Consider the following 22,109-nt stretch of genomic DNA (forward strand, 5'->3'; position numbering starts at 1 on the left):
CAGAACTGGTTTTATGAGTTAATAACAACAGAGCTTCTGTAAATAATAATTTCAGAGAGTATTTAGGAGTTTGTTTGGAATGCCTGCAACTCCCCGTTTGTCTGTTTCAAGTCCTAAAACCTGCAGCCACATGCAGAGCAGACCCTTGTTATTTACCAAACCATCATTCAAAGTCAGACTCAAAAATCACTCAAGTTGCTTTATTTGATGGAGAGACAACATCTGCGAGCGTCACGGGGGGGCGGGGCTCCATGCTCTACCCGGCCAGAATGTGTTTGACAAACTCGGTGTAGTTGATGTGTCCGTTTGCGTCCTCCTGTCCAGCCATCAAACGGTCCACCTCATCCTCCGTCATCTTCTCTCCAAGAGTAGCGAGGACGTGGCGTAGCTCCGCCCCCATCACCGTGCCATTGCCCTCCTTGTCAAAAACCCTGAGGCCCTCCACAAAGTCCTCAAAGGTGCCCTGCTCCTTGGAGCGTGCCACATGCTGCAGCATGGGCAGGAAGTTATCAAAGTCCAGCAGCTTGACGTTCAGCTCCTCGGCCTTCGGTCTGCCCAGCAGCTTCAGCACCTCATCGTTGGTGGGATTGTGTCCCAGAGCGCGCATGACATCGCCACACTGAGCGTAGGTGATCTTCATCTCCCCCGTGGGAGTCTGATCAAAGAGGGAAAAGGCATCTTTGAACTCCTCCACCTGGTCGGGAGTGAACTCCACCACGATGCTCTTCAGGTCCACCTCCGGTGGCTTGGGCTCCGGCTCTGCAGGCTTGGGGGGAGGTGGAGGCTCTTCTTTCTTCGCCTCCACTTTCTTCACCTCCGTCTTCTTGGGCTCCACTTTCTTTGGAGCCATGCTGCGTCAAGGATGGAGGGATCTTTCTGCTTGGTCCGTTGCTGTCCAGCTTTTATTGGAGGTGGGGGGAGCAAGGGGGGGATCGATGAAGTCACAGAGGGGAGCAACGTGTGACCAAAGATGGAAGAAGCCTGGAATAGAAGCACTCAGAAGATAAGAACAAGCCTGAACAGGAGTGGATGTGTCTGGCTCAGCCACCCCAACAGCCCTTCAAAAGCCTGACTCCACAATCAGTCCAAACGACAAAGAATGCCCCCCTCCCCCCACAGCCTTGCTTAGCCCTTATGCTATCTTAGATGACCCCCCCCCCCTTCCATTGATGTGTTCTTCCTACCATGACAAAGGTGGATAAAGGTGGAAAGATTTCATGTAATCCATGGACACCAGTGAAGATCACAAATCATTGAAGAAAAAAGGTTCAGAGCACTGTCTAGTGGGTCTAGATGACCCAACTCCCAACGTTAAAGTGCCTAGGATAGCACAAGGGTTACAATCGAGCAAAAACTACACAGCGACACCAAAGCAATGGATAATCCCTGAAACTGCACCGTGAAGCCAAGTTTTTTTTCAGTCAGGATAAACTCCTCCTTGTCTCTCTAAACTGTCATGAACTCTCTTCTAGCTCTGATTGTACGTCACGTCTGGTGAAGCTACCTGGATGAGTGGCTAAACCTCTTAAGTCCAGATGCCACAACTTCAACGTAATGAGCAACGTTCAGTTCATTCATAAAGCAACAGTTCAAATCAAGAAATGATTCTGTAACCTAAGTAGTTTCAATGAGACCATGTTGTCTTACACCTCAGTCCCAGCTGCCCCTTTGGGTGGATGTGGACTGCCTGCAGGTGGAAAATGGGCAAACCTCATCGGGCCACACAGGTGACCCACAGGAAGCATCTAGGTCACGGACCGCTCTAGGTCACGGACCGCTCACGAACAAGCCATGTGTTCATAGCTTGATGTCCCAGCTGCATGTGTGATGAGCTCCCACCAAATGTTTTTAGCCTGATCGCTACACGGAAACGGTGTCTATGTGTCTCATTTGAATGCCATCAGGTTCATTTGTTTGAAAGAGCTCTACAAAAACATTGGTAATGATCAGGCCTCCAGGTTTGGGTTCATGTCATCCTTCAGAGATTGAACAGGTACACTCCTGCTGCAGGAGTTGCATCTGAATGAGCGGCACAGGCGAGGTTTCTGTGTCTCTGTGACCCACTTTGAAAACTTACTGTCCTGCCTAAACCCGACAGGGGAAAGTAAACAGACAATTACAGGTCCTTTTATATTATTTTCTCTGTGAAAATAATAAAAAATGTAAGTTCTGGAGATATTCTACGTATATTCTTCACATATTGCTCTTATGAAAATTGGTCATACGTGAATCTATGTGGAAATGGTGAGAAAAGTTGTGGTCTTTGAGTGAAATTTTCACAGATGTTTCAGGAATAAACCACGTTAAAACCACAAAAGAAGTAGGAATAAACCACGCAAAGAACACGGAAACAAATGTATAACAAACTGCAATATTCTCAACCGACCAAAAATGTGGAATAGCTCGAAACCGAATTCATGTCAAAACCAATCAGCTGAAACCCTCGACGGACATCTGCACACATCGACGAATGACGAACACAAAAAAACACTTATGAATGACGTAGATCACGCATGAATCACGGAAGACCAAATGAAACATAAATAAAATTGTCCACATATAAAGATAAATGTGGAAAATGCACAAAATGTACAAAGTGGCTGTGTGGCACGGCCCTGAAGCAGGAACAGCTGTGTCTGGTTAAACGTGGACTGATTATTCAGCCGTTCATCTCTTCATAGATAGACAACTTTATTTATCCATTTGGGAGGTTCCCGCATGGAAATTGACAAAATCATGCCTGGATTATGGAAACAGTGTTGGCTGTTCTGAACGTTCTGCACGTCTTTTTACTCACACCAGCAAAATGACTCCACTGGCTCCCATTTCAACATAGAACTCAGCTTCAATTTCAGGACTTTAATTCCGAGTCCTTCATGTTTGGGCCCCTCGGAGAGCTTATGAGAGTTCCCAGTGATGGCTTCCAGACTCTCGATGCTTTGCTGACTCAGATCAGGCTTTGAAATCCACCTGAAGAGTTTTTGACTCTGCGTGTTTGCAGCTAGAAATGTGTTTTTATCACTTCCAAACCAAGTTTTAATTATTTATTTAGCTCATTAAGTTATATTTGCTTGCTGGAGATGTGCAGGCAGCAGAACCATCTCTATTGGAGCCGGACTTAAGGCCCGGTCCATCTTTGATTGGAGGCTCTTTAGTTTATTTCAGTGTGTTTATCTCTAACCCTCCACCCCCACCCCGTTGGCCCCAGCAGTCACGTCTGAACACAACCCCATCAACATTCCAGCTCCAATAAGGAGAGAGATTACCCATGATGCTCTTCTCACCATGGAGAGGTTTATTATTTTTAAATATGTTTGAAATTAAACAAAGTCAAAAAATTGATCATAAAAAAAGTGACAGTTTTTTCTCCTAACAACATGCATACAAGAAAAAAGTGTTTTTATTGTAAACTGCACTGTCCCAGAGAATCACGGTTACAAAGGTACAAAACCAGCCGGATTCTGTAACTAAACCTGTTCTTTAAGTTATTTGAAGATGAACCATCTCAAAATGATCTTTTTGGGTCATGATGTGTGACTTTCAAAGGAGGGAGTCACTTCTGCAGAGCAGAACAGCCTTTTTGCCAACAAAGGGGTTCCTTGGACACACAAAGGTGTGCGTCTCTGAAAAATTGAAACATTCACATCAACACGTTTTGGTGAAATTGTGAGTTTGTTTGAAATGACTAGGCAGCTAGAAATATCAGAGCACAAAAAAACCAGGACATTTTCTGCTTCCAAGTTCTCGGTGTAGGTACCAAAACTGTTCGGCCTGCAATAAGTGTTCGGTGGGGCCTGCGACTAATGACAGCACACTATTTGATTGGCTGTTTGCTGGTCCAATGACGTGTACAATATGATTAGTCCTAACAACATACGGTACAGGAGTAGTAGAAGAAATTATAAGTTACGTGGTAAACAAACAAAGGTCCAACATAGAGCGAGATGATCTTCAAACGGGCTGTTATTGTTGTTATGATTATTATTAAGTGCATGTTTGCTTATAGTTTTTTAAATCTGTGCGGCCAGTGCTTTATAATTGGCAGAATGGACCCAGAAGAAGGGTTAGGATTAGGTTAATAGGTGCTAACTACATTTAGACGTGGAGGGACTTAAACGGGAATAACATCAGCCTTTACTTTGTCCGGACCCGACTGCTAACACAAGTTCACATGATTGTTCGCACAGTTTCTCAGGACAGCTCATTTAAAAGCCGCCTCCGCTTGTCCCAAAGCCGCACCTCTGCTTGGAGATACAGTTCTACCAGGAGACACGGCTCTCCTGAACGGTCCGAACCCTTCTCCAGACCGCACACGCTAACAAAGCAACCCCCCCGGCCCGCGAACACAAAGCCACGAGTCCGGCTGCTGTGCTCAGAGACACGGTACTCTGGCGTGGAGCAGCAGGTTCATTCCAACAGCCACAGACCTTTTTACAAAGTGGGTTCTGGCAAAATCTTTCAATAAACATTACAAAGAATAATGTCAGAGACAAGTACGAGGGAAAAGAACTTTGGGTTACAAAAGGAAACGTGAAATAAAAATATCTCGAGGCTAGTTTGTCCAACTGTGGTTATCGTAGTGTGACGTCATCATTAGTGTCAGACCCCGAACGCTTATTCCAGGCCAAACAGTTTTGGTACCTACATCAGATGGTCCTGACTGCAGGAACGCATGTCTTTCAGTTTTTTCACAGTGACTCTCTGCTATCACCTGCTGTCACAATTGTTTACTGCAGCCCTCCTGCCACGGCAGAAGTTGGGGTTCACACAAAGATCTCCCAGTGGGGCCCTCAAAGTAATGAAGGAGTGTGTGTTGGTATGTGTGTGTGTTTGTGTATGCGTTTGAAGGCCTGTCTGTGTGTGTGCACGTGCGCATGGGAGTGCATGTGTGTTTTGGACACAGTGGAGGAGAGCGGGATTTTAAGGCCTTCCCTTTGGTTTCCATGGTTACTGTGATGTAAGCCCGGACTGTGAGTTGGGTGGGGGTGTTCTCTCTTGTTAACGGTGTGTGCGCTTTGACAAGCTCATCTGATAAGACCGGGAGACGACAAGCAACTGCAAAAGGGACAAAATACAGGAGGAAGAGGAGGAGGAGGAAGAATCCATGCATGGGATGTGGACAGAAGTCGAGGGGAAAACTTTGAAGAAAGTTTGGTTGGAAAAACTTTGGACACTTGGACTTTGTGCGTTGCTGTCTCTCCGTGGCAGAAGTGTTGAAGTGGACGCCGGATTCTTCCTCCCTCACCTCAGACCTGAGGTCCAAACTGTAAGAAGAGAAGCAATTTGTGAGTGACAATCTTCATCTCATGATCACTTTGGGAACAGCCGTTATAAAAATTCTACTTTGCTGCTTTCTTCTTGATGTGTTCTCTTTCCTTTTGCAGCCACCAGGGGGCGCATCACCCTGAATGGAGCTCTGAGGCGGATAAACTCGGGGACACATTCATCAGCGAGTGAGTGGGGGTCTTTGTGTTGTAAATGTGATTAGATGCTCCGGGCTGCAGTGTTGCAGTTGACCTACTTCTGCTGTTTGTTGGCTAATCCTCAGGCTGGTCTCCAGCAGTGCAAACTGTTGCTGAAGCTTCAGATCTCTTGCATTTTTTGGATTTAGATGTTTCTCTGACCTCTGCTCAGGTCTAGAAAACATCACTTATGCAGTCCAGCGCCTTTGTGCCAGGCAGCACCAAACGTGTGACCGATTTCTGAATTCAGATCCAAGCCAAAGACAGCTGAATTGATGGTCATGTTGCACCAACTGTTGTCATGGTAACCCCCAGCTTCTTGTTGACAGTTTTGTAGTCTACTTCTTTAGTCTTTACACATCTGAGAGTTTGGAGTCTATCTAACTCTTCAAATGAACCATTGGGATGACAGACTTTCTTTTTTAGTGGGCAAATCTACAAAATCAGCAAAGAATCACATGTTTATTTCTTCTATTGTATGAGCTTTTCTGCCCCTAAGCTAAAGAAATAATGATCAAACCCAAATTCATATTCTATTTCATAATTTCATTAATTAATATTGAGTCTTGTAACTTAAAAAAAACGTTTCCACCTGCACCAGGACATCATTTTAACCACAGACTGCCACCACCCACTCGTCTACTTCCTGTTTCTTAGCCCTGTTGTCACCTTTTAAACTGACCTCTTTAGATTGCTGTTATTGTTATAGTTATAGTTATTTTTATAGGCTGCTTGCACTTTTGGTTGAGAGGAAAGATATTCCATCTGTGCTGTATATCGTGTATGCAGTTTATTTGACATATAAAGATGACTTTGGCTTAAGAATAACTTTAATAGAAGCGTTTTTTACCCTAGCAATAACCATTAACCCTTGTGCTATCCTATGGGGTCCAGATGACCCCCCCCTTCCATTGACGTGTTCCCCCTACCATGACAAAGGTGGATAAAGGTGAAAAGATTTCATGTAATCCATGGACACCAGTGAAGATCACAAATCATCGAAGAAAAAAGGTTCAGAGCACTGTCTAGTGGGTCTAGATGACCCAACTCCCAACGTTAGGATAGCACAAGGGTTAAGCATCTAATTTAACCACAGAGGAGCAGAGAAGAGTTTTAGAAACAGACATTACTGGATTAAAATGTAACATTTTTAGATATCAGTGAATCAGGACAGACTCTGCACCACAGCCACTACGTACATTTTGTGCATATTATACGGATGAAAATTGGTCAGATGTAAAAAAAAAGTGGAAAAGTGTGAAAGGTTTTGGGTTTTAGGTGAAATTTTCACAGATGGATCAGAAATGAACCACGTTTAAACGACAGAAGAAGTACGAATAAACCACACGAAGAACACGTAAACCAACGTAGAACATGAACCGTGTGATTATTGTGATGTTTATCTGCAATTCATTGGTGATTCGTGCATCAGTTACATAGTTTGAATGTGATGCGTGCGCCGTATACGTGATCTACAAGTGACAAATGCAAGAAATACTTGTGAATTACATATATCACGCATTTATCACAAAATACTTAAAATTTCATACGAGGAAATGTGCAAAATGTACCTAGTGTGAGGTGTAACATGGCCTACTGACCAGAGCGTCCAGCCAGCACATTTCCTGGACTCAAACACTGCTGCCTCTCCTGACTGTGGATGTGAGGCGTCTGCACAGCTAAACCAGGTTTGTTAAAGCGGAGTCACACGCAGGCTAGTGGCATCTGAAGGCCACAGATGAGAAACCCCGCCCACAGGTCACATGACAAACGGACTCGGCTCCAGTTCCCCACAGAAGTCAGAGCTTTGCTCCTCAAACTCACCAAACCAACCTTCACTCTTGTGGATTCAGATCAGTTCCTTCTAGTGGAGCAGGTCATTGAGAAAAAAGGGCGTTGGTCACCTGAAAAAGCTGCAAAGCGGGTCAAGTTGCCATGGCAACTCCTTTACGTTCTCCATTCAGGACAGAAAGACGGCAACTCCAGAAGATGATATGAAGAAGGATGAATGATTGTGTCAGTGTCTCACATTCTACTGTCTGTCACCTGTCCAGGTGTTTCTGATTCACCCGATAGGTCCACACTGCACAGCACAAACAGCACCAGAACCATCATGGCTGAAAAAGAGCATTCAAGCTTGTCCTCCACCGCTCCAACTGCGCACAAGAGTCGGAGAACTGGAGGAGCGGGGCTCAAATGCTCTCCAAAAGCTCACTACAGCAGCAGCCCAGGACTGGGAGACCCCAGCAAACCCTCCGCCTCCCCCCTCAGAGCTTTGGCAGGGCTCGTGCCTCCTGCAGCAACGTCTGGTTCTGAGGGCCGGTCGGGCTCCAGCAGACCCCGGGGTCAGAGCCTTGGCTCGGCACCAAACTCCAGAAACAAATCCACCCCAGTCAAGAGAAAGGTAAAGAAAGGTTCATGCACAGATTTACAATGTGAGCTGGAAAAAGAAACACAAGTTCAGCACGGTTTAACTCGACATCTATTGAGTCAGGATCCTTTCAAAGAGACAGAAACACGTTCACACTGACAGTGAAGGAGGAAACCTCTTAATACTAAGCTGTAGTATTGGTGGGACATGTCTGAGGAAAGTGCAGTTCTAACATCGCTGCTGAAAAACCTCGGCTCGCTCTGTTTCCATCAATCAAAAGTAAAGAAGAGGAGGCTCCAGCTTTTCCTTTGGCTCTTCATTTTTGCTTTTCTGAATGATTAACCTTTGTGCTGTCCTAGGTACTTTAACATTAGGAGTTGGGTCATCTAGACCCACTAGACCAGGGGTGTCAAACTAATTTTGGTTCGGGGGCGTCTGATCCCAAGGAAACTCTGCTGTGACGGTTTCTTCAGCACCTCTAAGAAATATGCACCATTGTGCAATATCTGTATCTGTGCTTTCATTAATAGTGACTGAAAATACAATAAATGCCTGGATTCCTTAATATGGCGCCCAAGTCTCCTCAGAGATGTTGGATCTGTGATCATAATCCTTGACAGACTGCTTTCTGGGGAACAAGACCTCTGCAGCCTTCAGCATTTTTCAATAGGTTCAGCATCTGAAAATGGTTTGGATGTTTGCTCCAACTCGTCTGCAGTAAGGTGTCTGTTACTGCTCCATCACTGACGTCACGCTGCAGTAAATCCAGACGGTTGTTCTTCAGTCCAGCTTTTAGTTGGTAAATCCTCTCTTTTCTTAACTGCAAATGGTGAAACTTTCCTCATTGTCTCAAAGTGGTGCTAAATTCTTTGAGCACTGCCATCTGTTGATGACATAACAAGCACGCAGGTTTTGCATTCAACTCCGTAAACAAATAAATCTCTGTACATTTTTCCTGGAAAACTCAGCACTTCACTTCATCATTGATGAATCATTCTGATGACAATGTAACAGCATTGGGGCTTGCGGGGAACCAAACTACATCTGATTCAGACACAGAGCCGTTAGGTTTCACTTTTGGCAGGTGCAAAGATATGCTGTTTCACCTGTTTTGCTCAGCCTTTGCTCCCCCTAGTGGCGGAATTGCGCATTTCGGTAATTTCTTTAAAAAATCATAACTCGCCATGGGAATGGACCAGAAACATGCTTGTTTTTTTAAACATTCTTATAATTTTTACTCTTCATAACTGGGCCGTATTGAACCCTCTGGCGGGCCGGATTCGGCCCGCGGGCCGTATGTTTGACACCCCTGCACTAGACAGAGCTCTGAACCTTTTTTCTTCAATGATTTGTGATCTTCACTGGTGTCCATGGATTACATGAAATCTTTCCACCTTTATCCACCTTTGTCATGGTAGGGAGAACACGTCAATGGTCATCTTGACCCCCGTAGCATAGCACAAGGGGCTACAGGAGGCTGATTTCCAGTCAGTGTGTGTGTTCCCGTGGGTTCTACAGAGACAAGCAGACAAAACACAGTCGTTCTGCTGCATAGTTCTGCTTTACCGCCAAGTCTGAGTCTTCAAAAGAATCTAATTTTCCCTGAAGGGAGATTAACGGATAAATGCTCCGTCTGTTGTCGCTCTAGCTGAGAAGCAACCAACAGGGGGAGGCAGAGGCCCTGTTGGACCTGATCCTGGAGTCCCAGAGCCAAAGACTGGACGACCAGAGAGCCAGCCTCAGCCTTCTGCCTGACCGGGATGCTGCTTCCCTGTGTGGGGCCTGCAGCAGCGATCAGGCTCTGGACTTTTACTGCATGCTCATACACTACCAGGTACCAGCACACAGTCACTGGGTCACCAGCAAGTCTGGACACTCACTGATTGACACTCAGATGCAGGCTGGACTAAAGATGACCGACAAATACTTAGAATTAGTCACATTTAGCACACTGCCTTGCTAAAGGGGTTTTACCAGTTTTTAAAACAGAGTGAAACTGCAGAAATGTTCTTTCCAGTCCGCTTTTGAACTCTAAACTTTTACTCTTTTTCTCATATGAAAGGCAAACTAACCTGCCTCATTTATATAACAAACATCTTTTCTGCTTTGATTTAAAAGAATGAACCTAGAAGGCTGGTTTGCTGAAGTTCCAACGTGACCACATGTGCTGTCGACGTAGATCTTTCAGAGAATAAACACAAAGATGATTTAGACGATGGTGGAAAATGTTTCCTGATCTTGTTGAGTCTGTTCTACGTGTCCCCGCCTGTCTGCAGTCTGATAGGATGGAGGATCAGAGGTGCTCCCTTCCAGACCTGGATTAAATGATGGTTCCAGTTCCCAAGGCTCAGGAGGACTTCTTCTGTCTTCTCCAGAGAGTTCAGTCCAAAAGGATAGACGAGCAGAGAGCATCCATGGTTTGGAGACATGTGGACGAACAGGAGGAGGAGCCGGCCGCCCCCCCCTCCACTTAAAACCGGCGACTCTTCTACAGATGGGATGATGGTTTTTGACGCAAAGACAACAGAGTCCAACAGAGGCGGTAACCCTGATGTTCGTGCAGCCTAACCCACACTTAACTTCCTGTTTTTGTGCCTCCGTCCTCCTGGATTCTGGACATTATCATACAGACTTGGATCACATGTGTCTGTCACAGACACATGTGATCATAGGTCATAGAGCTAACAGCTTCGTTTGAAAAAAGAAACCACTTCTCACACACGTGTTTGTGTTGAGACTGACGTTTTTGCTCGGTCTGTACATTCAGTTACAGTTTATGAACAGCTGGAGGCACCGGCACATTCAAATTTTATTTAGGAGAACAACACAATGCTTTTCTTTTCGTAGAGATTAAAGAAAGACGTGTGTTGCAGACACAAAAAACTCTCTGAAATCTGAAGTCTGGATTCACAAACGGGTTTTTTTGCATCCCAACACGATGGAAAACCTGCAAACACCTAATTCCAGACTGTCAGAATTAGGATTATCACTTAAAGCGGACCAAATGTGTCCAGTCTGAATAAAGCCTGAGATTTGGTTTTTGCAGTGTGGAAGCTAGAAGGGCTCACTCAAACCTCCCAGAATCGTCCCTGTGAGAGCAGCTTTGTCAGCAGTCAGGATGCAAGACTCATCTGAAGGCTCAGCATTGCTTCAATCTGGATCCAAGAGACAAACAGTTGCAGGACGTGCATGGTCAGGGGGGGGGGGGGGGGGGGGTTCTAACAATGACTTAAGGGTTGACTCAAAGTAGCCTTTTGACTGCAAGAGGAGAAATGATTTGCCTCTACAGTCTTGGTGTGGATTATTTTGGATTTATCTGATTGAATAGGTGCTGCATAAATACATGACTGAAAAGGAGACTACCAGAATCACTGCAGAACGGTTCCAGAGTGTAAAGGCCCCCCAGGAAAGGTGATGTTGAAAGAGCTGGGGCTTTCAGAGAGTTGGCTGGACAGATGGGTCATTTGAGCAAAGACCGAGTTCACCTGATGCATCATCTCCTCACAAAACAGCAAAAAACCTTCCAAATACACCGACTCCAGTACTGCGACAGACTGGCGACCTCTCCAGGATGTCCCCAGCCTTAGCCCACGAGTGGCCAGGATAGGCTCCAGCCGCCCAGTGACCCCGGAAGGGACAAAATGGAAGTAGAATGAATGAATGAATGAATGAATGAATGAATGAATGAATGAATGAATGAATGAATGAATGAATGAATGAATGAATGAATGAATGAATGAATGAATGAATGAATGAATGAATGAATGAATGAATGAATGAATGAATGAATGATTCCAGTAGTGGCCTTGTGGTTTGATAGCTTCTTGAGGAGCAGCTATAGTTGGCTGATCAGTCACTTCTGAGGTTCCAAAACCGCTTTTTTATTCTAAAGAGCTTAGAATAGGCTGGACAAATCACAACGCTGAAGTTGGCTTCCTATTCACAGCTTCCAATTGGCGAGGGCACTAAAGGAACATGACACCGCATTTTTCACACTAAGACCACCTAGGACCGGGTCCTGTTCAAAAACCGCAGGATCTGGACTGCTCAAACCTGGATTCAATTATGATTTAGAGTATAATAAATAAAGCACCATTTCTGATTTGTGGAAATGTTTTGCCGACCGGTTCTGAACGTCTGTTCAAACGTCAAGTTCAACACTTTCTGTTTTGGTACGGTGGAGTCGTGCTGCAAGGCGGTTACTGAGGAGACGACGGATAAGAAGGGACGCTGATAAGTGTTTATGATGTATAAATTATTGGAAAACAGTGAGAAGTAATGCATGTCAGGTCTGCATTCATCCGACCACATTCCAAATTGGAGAGATCTTGAAAGTGGGATTGAAAGATTTGATAGTGAAGCACAAACAGTCAGAAGTCTTTGGTGGTTGGGTTCTTGCATGCTTGTGAAGACCTCAGACAAAATGAAGAGGCCCCAGACACTGATGGCGGTGAAGGCCACGCCGAATCAAAGAGCCAGGAGGAGAACGGGGCGGAGGTGGGCTGGCGACATGTCTGGACTGCAGAAAAACAAACTTCAGTGATTTTGAAAGTGCAAAATTGATTGTGATTGGCTGTGAGGAAAGTGAGCACTTCAGCCATTGGCTGAGAGTGAAGACCAATTGATGAGTGACGTGTGAGTGATGAATCAGCAGCTCAGAGTACCTGAAGATGAGGCAGATCTTCCTTATTGAAATTGCACCAATGCTTCACTTCAATAACTTGCTGTGCCTTGTTGTAGCTCCGTTACTCTGTTTACATCATGTGACCACTGGCTACGGTGGCCGTTTTGGATCAGTTGGTCCACTCCGAGCGAACTGGAGCTCAGTCCGTTTGAAACCGAGATCACCTCAACAAACGGGTGGTTCCTGGTCCCGGACCACTTTGGTGTATTCAGACTGAAAACCTGTTCCAGATTATTGGGGTAAATGAGGTTAACGAACTTTTAAGTGAGCCAAATGTGTCCTGAATTCACCCTCAGACTGTTTCTGCCACAGAGTTGACCCTCAGTAGCCTCTGACGTCACTGGGGAGTTTGCCAATCCCATTGGCCGTTTACAATGACACAGGAATGCCAATCCAAGTTTAACGTGAAGATTTTAAAAAGTTTTAAGATTTGAAAATTTTAAATTAAGGCAAACACATCACTGTGAAATCCCTTGAAATAAAGCCTTGGAACTTTGCCTGCTTTTTAGGACAAATGTCACATGTTTTGACCTCGTCTTACTTGTTTATTTTGTCTCTACATGTTTGCTCTTTCGACTTAAAACATAAAAACTGTCTTTTTTTCTTTTTTGCAGTAAACATAAAAATACTATGTTTACCACTCGGAATTGAGTTTTTTGAACGGTTGTGGAATTATTGTGCAACGTCACCAAAACATATCTGTAAAAAAAGAAGAAGCTGGTGTTGTAATAATGAGATGGATATCAAGCATTGCCTCAAAATGTCTGTTTAACAGGTAAATTATTAGAGCAAATTGAATTCTCAGAAAGGTCCCACCAGAGCACTAGGGGTTAAACCGGAAGACCTGTGATATTTCAGCTTTGCATCTGAGAATAGAAAAAAAAAAGAAATGTAAATTTAGCTCCGTCCAGCAAATACATGTTAGCGTTTCTGAGTGTGATGTCTTTTCCGAGCAGCCTGCGGTCATAAAGACCAGGTTCACAGGGATCCTGCCCAGACCTGTTGGGAAAACAAGGCAGAGGAAACCTCTGCAGAGCTGCTAAAGCGCTGGACTGAACCCCGGCTGACGGCAAACATGTGGTTACAGCGACTCGACAAAAGTACAGTCCTTCAAACTAAAGACCATAACTCTGCAGACAAACTCCAATCTGCTGCTGCAAACCCTCCATTACGTTTGCAGAACAGGCTGTCATCCGTGCAGCGATGATTTCGGACACTTTTGAAGATGTGAGCAGCAGAACAAAACAGCTTTACAGGAAAAGTCAAACCAGGGAGAGCTTAGGACAGGACTGGTAGCAGAGAGGTCACAGACGGGCCTCAACAACAAGAAGGACCAGGAACTGTAGAGAAATTTAAAAAACAACAAAGCCAAAGTCAGTCGCGGCAGAAACAACAAGCTTTTATTCAACCAGATTTATTCAGACCTCCAGGGTCTGAATAAATCTTTGCTTTGGGATTGTAAACAGATCTTTTCACAGCATTTCCCTAACTGGTGAAAACATGAAGAGTTCGTCCTGCAAAGACTCTCACTTTGGTTCTGCTTGATTTATGGTGGCTTTAATTATCGGCGTGGTTAAAAACTGTCCGAAAAAATCTCTGGGACTGCCCACAAATCAACAGGCCCCGTGTTGTAACAGTCAGAAAACAGAAAAAGGGGATTCCTGTGTTTAGCAGCATGAGGCAGAGGACCTCGATTCTTTCACACTGTGTTTGCTAAAAGAACCGTTTCTGACATGACACACTGGTACAGAAACATCACACAGCTGATTATCACACACTGAAGTGACTGAATTGCTCGTTAACTGATGTTATCATCGATCACAGCTAAAACAAAGGCGGAAGCGTCAAATACTTGTCTTTCACATGAAACATGTCAAAGCAGAATGTTACGGTCGCCCACAAACGTCACGTGAAAAGCTGCCGATCCCTAAAGAACTAAAGTAGGTTTTTTTCAAGCTGGACTCCTGCCCCACGTCTGTGAGGAGCAGATCCTCAAATCTCAGACGGACACACTTCATGTTCAGGTGGACGACACAAAGCATGACTGCATTATTCTAGGAGTTTGTAGAAAGAAGAGGCAGCAGGCGGCACGGAGGAAAGACAGTCATACGCCAATCTACGTGGAAAAAGGGAGAAAAGTTGTGGTCTTTACGTCAAATTTCCACAGATGTATCAGGAATGAACCAAAAAAGCAAATCTAATCTAAAACCACAGAAGAAGTAGGAATAAACCACGCAAAGAACACGTAAACCAACATAGAACGTGAACCGTACGTGATTATTTTGCTGTTTATATGTAGGTCATCAGTGATTCGTGTGTCAATTACATAATTTGAATGTGTGATGTGTGCGCCGTATACGTGATCTAAAAACTCTACATCGGTGGTTCACGCGGGAAAAGTCTGTTAGACAAACGTGGAACGGTCGTGGAAAGACACATTTGCGTATGCATCTCCTAAAAAAATAACAAAGAAAAAAAAATCACCCAATTACATGTGTTTCATGCAGAGCCCCCCAGGTGACAGTGATGAAAAAATTAAACTCTGATAAACCGAGCACACGGATTGCTAAACCGTTCGTACGGATAGCTAAGCGGCTGCTTTGCAGAAGATACAAATCTCCCAGGAGACACGGTTCTCCTGGGTTCAGCACCTCGCTCATGCGTGAAGTTATTTCAGTAGTCATTTAATCGTGATACGGATGTCACCAGTGTAATGTTAGAAATGACCAGTAGAGGGCACTGGTTAGTTGAGCATGAAGGTATTGATGAGGAAAGGGCACGAGGAAGAGTTGATGAAGGACTGGAACTGGAATGTATGTTAGAAAGAGCAACGGAGAAACAAAAGTCTAACAGTTTGAACCTACAGAGTGTCGCGCATTCTATTTTATGTCTGTAAGACAAGAGCAGACATTACAGCCATGTTGGAGCCAAATGACGTCAGTAACCAGGGATTGGTCCGAGTCACCATTACTACGGCAACCACTCTCTCCAATCAGCAGTGAGCTTCAAGTAGGCTACAGAGAAGCTGTCAATCAAACGTTTTGAATGTTGGGCATGAGACAACATACTTTTACTGAGGCGTCTGGTTGGTCAGTTTATGACAGAAGAAATATCGTGAAAAAAATAGGATTATCAAGAAGATGTTTAAAAAAAAAGGTATCAGATCCAGACTGTTTATTCTGACCAATATAAAGACGGAGTAACAGCTGTTTATTTCTCTGTAGAAGTCTGTGGGTTTTGGGCTTCTTGGAGCCAGCGGATACTTCCTGTTTGGAATGCCAGGGGGGTGGGGTCACTCAGTCCAGTTCTCTTATACAGGCAGAGGTTCATCCTCACATCAAAATCTTCAAAACGTTTTTGAAATTCTAGAAATAGCTGACAAAAAAAAAAACAATTTCGCAATTACACTGTTTCCATTAGATCGTAAGTATGCGAATGCGAACACAAACCAACTCACGCGATAAGTCATTCAAAAACGCGGTGCCGGATGTGAATAACACTTTGATTTACAGCAGATACTAACTCAGTCCAGTTCTCTTGTACAGTCAATGGTATCCAATAGTAAAATGAGGAATGAGCTTTCCAAAGATTCATGTTTTAGGGTTTCTGGGACGCAGATAGCAGCCAGAAAAACAGCAGAAATCGCTCAAAAGGACATCATGAAACGGATGTATTTCCAAGCCAAAAGTTTACGCTTTTATTACTTTGTAAGTAAAAGGATTATAACCTGCTAAACAAAATATATCCAGAGTAAGTCAGGGACTTCAGTGTTGTTTGTGTCAAACTCTTTCACCATAAACAGAAGTTTTGGTTTAACCCACCCACTGCTGGAAGGGACGTCATATCAGGCATCAGAGGAGGTTTCTTTGGCAGAAGTGTTTCTTCATGCAAGCATGAAACCAAGTGAAGACAAAAAAGATTGCTTCACAATTCGGGAGCCCTCTTTAAAGCTAAATGTAAGACCCGAAAACCCCCCCGGAGGGCCCTGGGAGCCTCTTTAAAAATCAACTTCCTGCTCATGATGGCTTTAACAGCTGACAGGTCTGCAGTGGGAGGGAAGAGGAAGAGGAGCTGGAGTCAGAACTCCTGTCAGTTAAGAAAAACTACCACACAGGAAATCTGTACATTCAAAATAAAAGCAGGAGGATGGCTGTTCCACTGACAACCCAATCAATTACTTTGAATTTAGTTCATTTTACTATTACACAAACGGATTTTGTGAAGAAAATAATCAAAATTTTGTATCTGAAGATATCTGAGCAAATTGGTTACTCGGTTTGCTTTAGAGAAAACACTGAAAAGAGAAACAAAAACAACCTGTGTGTGTAATCTCATTAATATACGGCCACCCGCAGAATCTCAGCAGCAAACCTGTGTCTGGGTTCTGGTTGGTCGAGCTCATGAACCCACATCACAGTGGATCTTAAAACAACATTCAAGACAAAATCGTAACTTTAGTAACCATGACTTTGAACTGAAAACAGATAATACCTTTATGCATATTTCATCCAAACACCATGTCATGGCTGGGATGTGGGGCTGAAACACTAGAATAGTAGACCAGTGAATTCAGCTGTGAATGTCTGAAGCAAAGACATACTTTAAACATGATGTCAGTGTATGCACAGATCTGCTAAATATATGAAATGTACAGTAATTGATCTTGAATATTGCCCTTAAAAAGTCTGAAATGCATGTGATATATGCATTTAAAGAAAGATTATGGGATGTGAAGAAATTTATTTGCTCTAAAGCTCTTGCATGTTAATGTGTGAAATGAGAAAAGGCACAAAAATATGTTGCATGTGTGTAAAATTGATCTCTAAATATTGATGATTGATCAGGGGGCATTGCTTCCCAAACATGCTTTAAGCTTAGAACTGATGGTTTCGAGGTCTAGTCGTAAAAATTCAAAACAAGTCTGTCATTTAAAGTCTATGTGCATTTATTTCCTTTCGTGTTCTTCATCTGCTGATTAATTTCTGCCCGTGACTTTTATTTTGAAAGGGCGTAGCGGAAGCTCAGTTGTACTCACGCTAACTTGATCTCGCGGGCCAGCGCGTGCGTTTCAGCTGGGCACTGCTTGGCGTGCACGCGCAGAACTTTGCATCTTCTTCCAGAAGTTCTGGACGGACCGGAATGGTTTCTGTCCCGCTTTGACAGAGACCCGATCCGACCCAGTATCGTCGCTCCGGTTCACCATCCAGGGTTAAAATGCAGGTTCTGGTTCTGTTCTGTCTCTGTCTGAATCTGGACTGTGTCTTTACCCGCCCGAACCCAGTGCAGAGCTTCCAGAACCTCACAGATGCTCCCGAACAATTCATCCTGGAAGACCCGGTCCTGGACTATGACCTGTTTCATGAGGACCTGGAGGGCGGCGGGAACGGAACCGGCGGGGCGGGGGGTTGTGGACCCTGTGACCCGGAGCTGTGCCCGGAGACCCGCGGCTGCCGAGCTGGACTGGTACCGGACCGCTGCGGGTGCTGTCAGGAGTGCGCGAACCTCGAGGGTCAGGCCTGCGATCCGGGAGATCGGAACCTCTTCTACGGTCTGTGCGGGTCTGGACTGCGGTGTCAGGGGGACCCGAACCCCGCATCGGGAGAAGAGGAGGAGGTGTGCGTGTGTGAGGAGCAGGAGCCCGTTTGCGGCTCCGACGGAACCACCTACACGAACATGTGTCAGTTCAGGCAGGCCAACTTCTCCGGACCGAACCTGCAGCTGAGCGCGCGCGGACCTTGCAGGACCGGTGAGCACACCTGGATTAAATTGGCGCGCGCGCGCGCCGTAGCTGAGCTGCAGAGGAGCTCCAGGTTTATTTCTTATTCAATAGAATCATTTCGACAAAGAACATTTTTATAAACATAAACGATAGAAGGATCTGCATTCCAGAAGAAACTGCAGGCCTGATGAATGAAAATGAAACTTAAAGGGGAAGAATTGGCAAAAAAATAAAGAAAAATTAAACAAAGAAATGATCAAAGATGACCATAAATAAAGGGAAAATGGCACAATAACAAAAAAGACTTTGTGAAAAATGCCAGAGACGGGTATCGAACCGGCGACCTTTTGCACCAGGATTCCCCATTCATTTCAAAGGAGGCAAAAATCCTGGAATATTCTGAAAAGTTCATGGATTTGAATCGATTTGAGATTTTACCCAAAATGTAAAGCATATTTTAAATAAGATTTATTGTTATTATCATTATCATCATTATTAAAAGTCATAGCTGAACATTTGAATAGTTGAAATAGATGAAAAAGTGTAGGAGGAGTTAAGCGGAAAACAACGATTGGTTGAAAACTTTATAGCTTCAACCCTTAAACTTTGAAAATGCTGTCCTCAGAATTCTGGGAAATGTTTCAACCAGAAATACTAGATTAGTTTTTATTGTGGAGGGTCCTAAAGATCAAAGAGCACCAATCAATATGAAAAAAAAGACAAGTTAGCAGCTGAAGCTGTCTTTAAAAGCAACGAGGGTCCAACCCGGGAAGCTGGACCCAACAGATATTCCATCAGTTCATGTCTAAAACGAGGGAATAAAAGTCAAGTGAAGTGAAGAAGTCCTTAAAGGAAATCAAATCAAAATAAGGCGCTGCCTGTGATGAATGAAATGTTTCATTATACGACTCAAAAGAATATAAATCTTATTGAATGCTGAGTTGGAAAATGGTTTGACTAAATCTTCTTTGTCTTCCAACCAGCCAATCATCTTCCTCCTTCCTCCTCCTCCTCACTCACACCATCCACCCTCATGTCCTCCTTCTCTCCACCCATGAACATCCTCTTTGGTCCTCCTCTCGTTCCCGCTCACCTCTGACCTTTCTGATTCAGACATAAAGGACCTCTTTGGAGAGTTTGGAGCTCTAAAGAAGGAAACACTGATCCTTCTGGTCTATGGAAGCAGCAGCTTTGAATTATGAAAATGAAAAAGCATCTCTGGTATTGACTTTTATTTGTAATTATGCTACAGACATGCTTCAGTAGCGGTTATTCATGTGAACTGTCAGATAATATCTGCTGGTAGGGCTTTACCTTTACTCTGGTTTACGTTGGTAATGCTTCGCCGGCCTCACCTGTCCACCCCTCACCTGTCCGTGTCAGTCCCCGTCATCAAGGTCCCGCCTCAGAGCCAGCTGAACGGGTCGGGCGGCAGCCTGCTGTTCTTCTGTGAGGTCTTTGCGTTTCCGATGGCCCTGGTTGAGTGGAGGAAGGACGGGCGGGACGTCGTTCTGCCTGGAGATGACCCTCACATCTCTGTCCAGGTACGGTCACACCTGCAGCTCTGCCTTTTGACCCAACCCACCCACCATGACAACAATCCTGCTCTCATTTCCTCCTTTCCCAGTCGAGGGGCGGTCCTCTGAAATTCGAGCTTTCCAGTTGGCTGCAGATTGAGAGGGCGGAGCAAAGTGACTCAGGAACCTATCACTGCATAGCTCGCAATGACCTTGGATCTGTGTCTGCGTCGGCCGTACTCAGGGTTCTGGAAGCAGGTGAGACCTCACACCTGTGCACCTGTCAGTGGGCGGAGTTCCCGGTGGGTTTCACCTGTCCCTCCCTCCCTCTGTCTGTCTGTCCTTCAGAGGAGCTCTCCTCCCACCTGGCCAGCAGCGTCGCTGAGATGATGCAGCTCATGGGCCACACAGACTACGATCAGGACTCCTACTGACACCATCTCACTTCCTGTGTCCCTGTGGCGGTCTCACAAAGACTTTTATTTTGAAAAACAGAGAGCCGACATCGGCTTTCTGGATCGAAAGAACCTGGCAGGAGTTCTGCTGTGCTGACTGACAGAGCTTGGGTTGTTCTGGAAGTGGGCCGGTTCCTTTAGGCGCCTCTTTTCTGTGACATGATGAACATGGCGGGTTCCTCTGGTCGACCGCATCACAGCGGCGGTTTCCTCTAAAGTTGAGGTCATCCGTGAAGTTACCACCGTAAAGCCAGAGGGTTTGTTATCCTGTACCGGATTTAAAAAAATATATTATTTCTCAAAACGACTCATCAAAAAACAACTTCTTGTAGCATTTTTTCATTTAAAAGACTAACACAGTTTTTACGACGGAGTTTTAGGACCAGTTTACAAAAAACAAACAAACTTTTTTTACTCACGACTTTAAACTTACGAGAAAAAAGTCCTAACTGTTAAACTATGAGAAGAAAGTTACATATTTATGACTTTTCATTACATTTTCATATGAAAAAAGACAAATTTACCAGAAAAAAACAACAGAGTTTTCTGTTTATCTGAGCCTAGCTTGAAGATGAAAGATCTGGAGCGTTTTGTGAAGCTTTATTTCTGAATAGGTCTCAAACAGAAAGAAATTCTGAACCTTTTGGCGACTCAAAACCAAATTCTTGTCAGTGGAGCCGTCTTTCCGGGGTTCGGTGTCGGTAAAGCGGAGTTTCATCTGTAAAAGAAGCAGCTCAGAGACACGTTTGGGTGTAGAGGACCGATCCTTTATTCTCCTTTTCCTTCACAAACCCAGACGTCCATTTGTCCCATGACATCATGAGCCTGTCATGCACAGAAGAACCCCAAAGCTGAAGGTAAACAGTGTTCCATACCCCCCCCTCCTCCAGATGAAACGTCCCGTTTCAACATAAAACAACAAAGAGGAAAATCGTCTGTTCTATTAGCATTAGAACGTTTAAAATGCCAAAAAGTGCTCCTCCTCAGACGGAAGCGTCACAGACGTAGAAATCTTGGTTTAATGGAGGAAGAAAGTATGGAAATGGACATCTGCAGGGACACCGATGTCTTCATCAACGGGCTGCAGAGATCCTGCAAGCCCCCCATCAATGAATAAAACATGAATAAAGTTTAGTCGGTCTGCTCTGCTGCTGCACGCCGTTCACTCGCTGCACTGAATGCTCACGTCCACTTTCATTTACCAGCAAAAAAGTCATAAATTCACAACTTTAAACCTCGTAATATATATTTATTTTCTTTTTTGGTGGCCCTAATACTCCGTCGTACTGTTATCGATGTACCATCAAATATTATCTGATGGTAAAGAGAAATATTTCTGCATCACTTTATGGGGTCCAGATGACCCCCCCTTCCATTGACGTGTTCTCCCTACCATGACAAAGGTGGATAAAGGTGGATTGATTTCATGTAATCCATGGACACCAGTGAAGATCACAAATCATTGAAGAAAAAATGTTCAGAGCTCTGTCTAGTGGGTCTAGATGACCCAACTCCCAACGTTTAAGTGCCTAGGATAGCACAAGGGGTGCGTTTTAAAGTTTTTATCATCCATTGAGTCTTTTTTCTCTAAAGTCTAAATCCATATACAGTCGTTAATAATAAAAAGTGGACCTTATATAGCATGAAGCAGGTTTAAATTAGCATCTTTTAGTCTTTTAAGCCATTAAGTGAAAAGGCAGCAATGAATAAAAAGTTATTGTTGAACCAAATCCATCCTTTGATGCTGGAAAACAGAATGAATCCTGACTAAAACGGGTTTGGATCGGCAGCAGCATGTTTTTCATCACGTCTTCCACACGCAGCATATTTCCCTGATTCTCAGGTCTGCAGGGCTGCATCTCCGTCCCTCTGCTCTTCCTGATGCTTCCTTCCAGCTTCTC

The 22,109-nt window shown here is 44.5% G+C and overlaps 3 protein-coding genes across 6 annotated transcripts; 2 read left to right on the plus strand and 1 right to left on the minus strand.

Annotated features, from left to right (window-relative positions):
• Positions 1-185: 185 nt before the first annotated feature.
• cmlc1 (cardiac myosin light chain-1) lies at positions 186-889 on the minus strand. Its single transcript, XM_004072834.5, has one exon. The coding sequence runs from the start codon at positions 848-850 to the stop codon at positions 257-259; it is 594 nt and encodes a 197-aa protein (XP_004072882.1). The 5' UTR covers positions 851-889; the 3' UTR covers positions 186-256.
• Positions 890-4,956: 4,067 nt separating this feature from the next.
• gpsm1a (G protein signaling modulator 1a) lies at positions 4,957-13,157 on the plus strand. 4 transcript variants are annotated; one of them, XM_078952411.1, is made up of 5 exons: positions 4,957-5,285; positions 5,385-5,453; positions 7,517-7,866; positions 9,482-9,667; positions 10,110-13,157. In XM_078952411.1, exons 1-5 carry the CDS (start codon positions 5,105-5,107, stop codon positions 10,155-10,157), a joined length of 834 nt encoding a protein of 277 aa, XP_078808537.1. In that variant the 5' UTR covers positions 4,957-5,104; the 3' UTR covers positions 10,158-13,157. The 4 variants fall into 4 exon arrangements, with proteins under 4 accessions (XP_078808537.1, XP_078808536.1, XP_078808538.1 ...); XM_078952410.1 differs by having other exon boundaries at positions 10,209-13,157; XM_078952412.1 differs by having other exon boundaries at positions 4,968-5,266.
• Positions 13,158-17,493: 4,336 nt separating this feature from the next.
• kazald3 (Kazal-type serine peptidase inhibitor domain 3) lies at positions 17,494-20,530 on the plus strand. The gene is made up of 4 exons (XM_004072979.5): positions 17,494-18,263; positions 19,620-19,780; positions 19,864-20,011; positions 20,102-20,530. Exons 1-4 carry the CDS (start codon positions 17,732-17,734, stop codon positions 20,185-20,187), a joined length of 927 nt encoding a protein of 308 aa, XP_004073027.1. The 5' UTR covers positions 17,494-17,731; the 3' UTR covers positions 20,188-20,530.
• The last annotated feature ends 1,579 nt before the right edge of the window (positions 20,531-22,109 follow it).

The sequence above is a fragment of the Oryzias latipes genome, chromosome 9, assembly GCF_053564925.1.
Source record: "Oryzias latipes strain Hd-rR chromosome 9, Olatipes_Hd-rR_3.1".
Taxonomy (NCBI): domain Eukaryota; kingdom Metazoa; phylum Chordata; class Actinopteri; order Beloniformes; family Adrianichthyidae; genus Oryzias; species Oryzias latipes.

Coding starts and splice junctions, on each gene's coding strand:
- cmlc1 (XM_004072834.5), bottom strand. CDS start 850: ATGGCTCCAAAGAAAGTGGAGCCCAAGAAGACGGAGGTGAAGAAAGTG.
- gpsm1a (XM_078952410.1), top strand. CDS start 5,105: ATGCATGGGATGTGGACAGAAGTCGAGGGGAAAACTTTGAAGAAAGTT. Junction 5,286..5,384: donor TGTAAGAAGAGAAGCAATTT/GTGAGTGACAAT, acceptor TTCCTTTTGCAG/CCACCAGGGGGCGCATCACC. Junction 7,867..9,481: donor CCACCCCAGTCAAGAGAAAG/GTAAAGAAAGGT, acceptor TTGTCGCTCTAG/CTGAGAAGCAACCAACAGGG.
- kazald3 (XM_004072979.5), top strand. CDS start 17,732: ATGCAGGTTCTGGTTCTGTTCTGTCTCTGTCTGAATCTGGACTGTGTC. Junction 18,264..19,619: donor GCGCGGACCTTGCAGGACCG/GTGAGCACACCT, acceptor TGTCCGTGTCAG/TCCCCGTCATCAAGGTCCCG. Junction 20,012..20,101: donor ACTCAGGGTTCTGGAAGCAG/GTGAGACCTCAC, acceptor TCTGTCCTTCAG/AGGAGCTCTCCTCCCACCTG.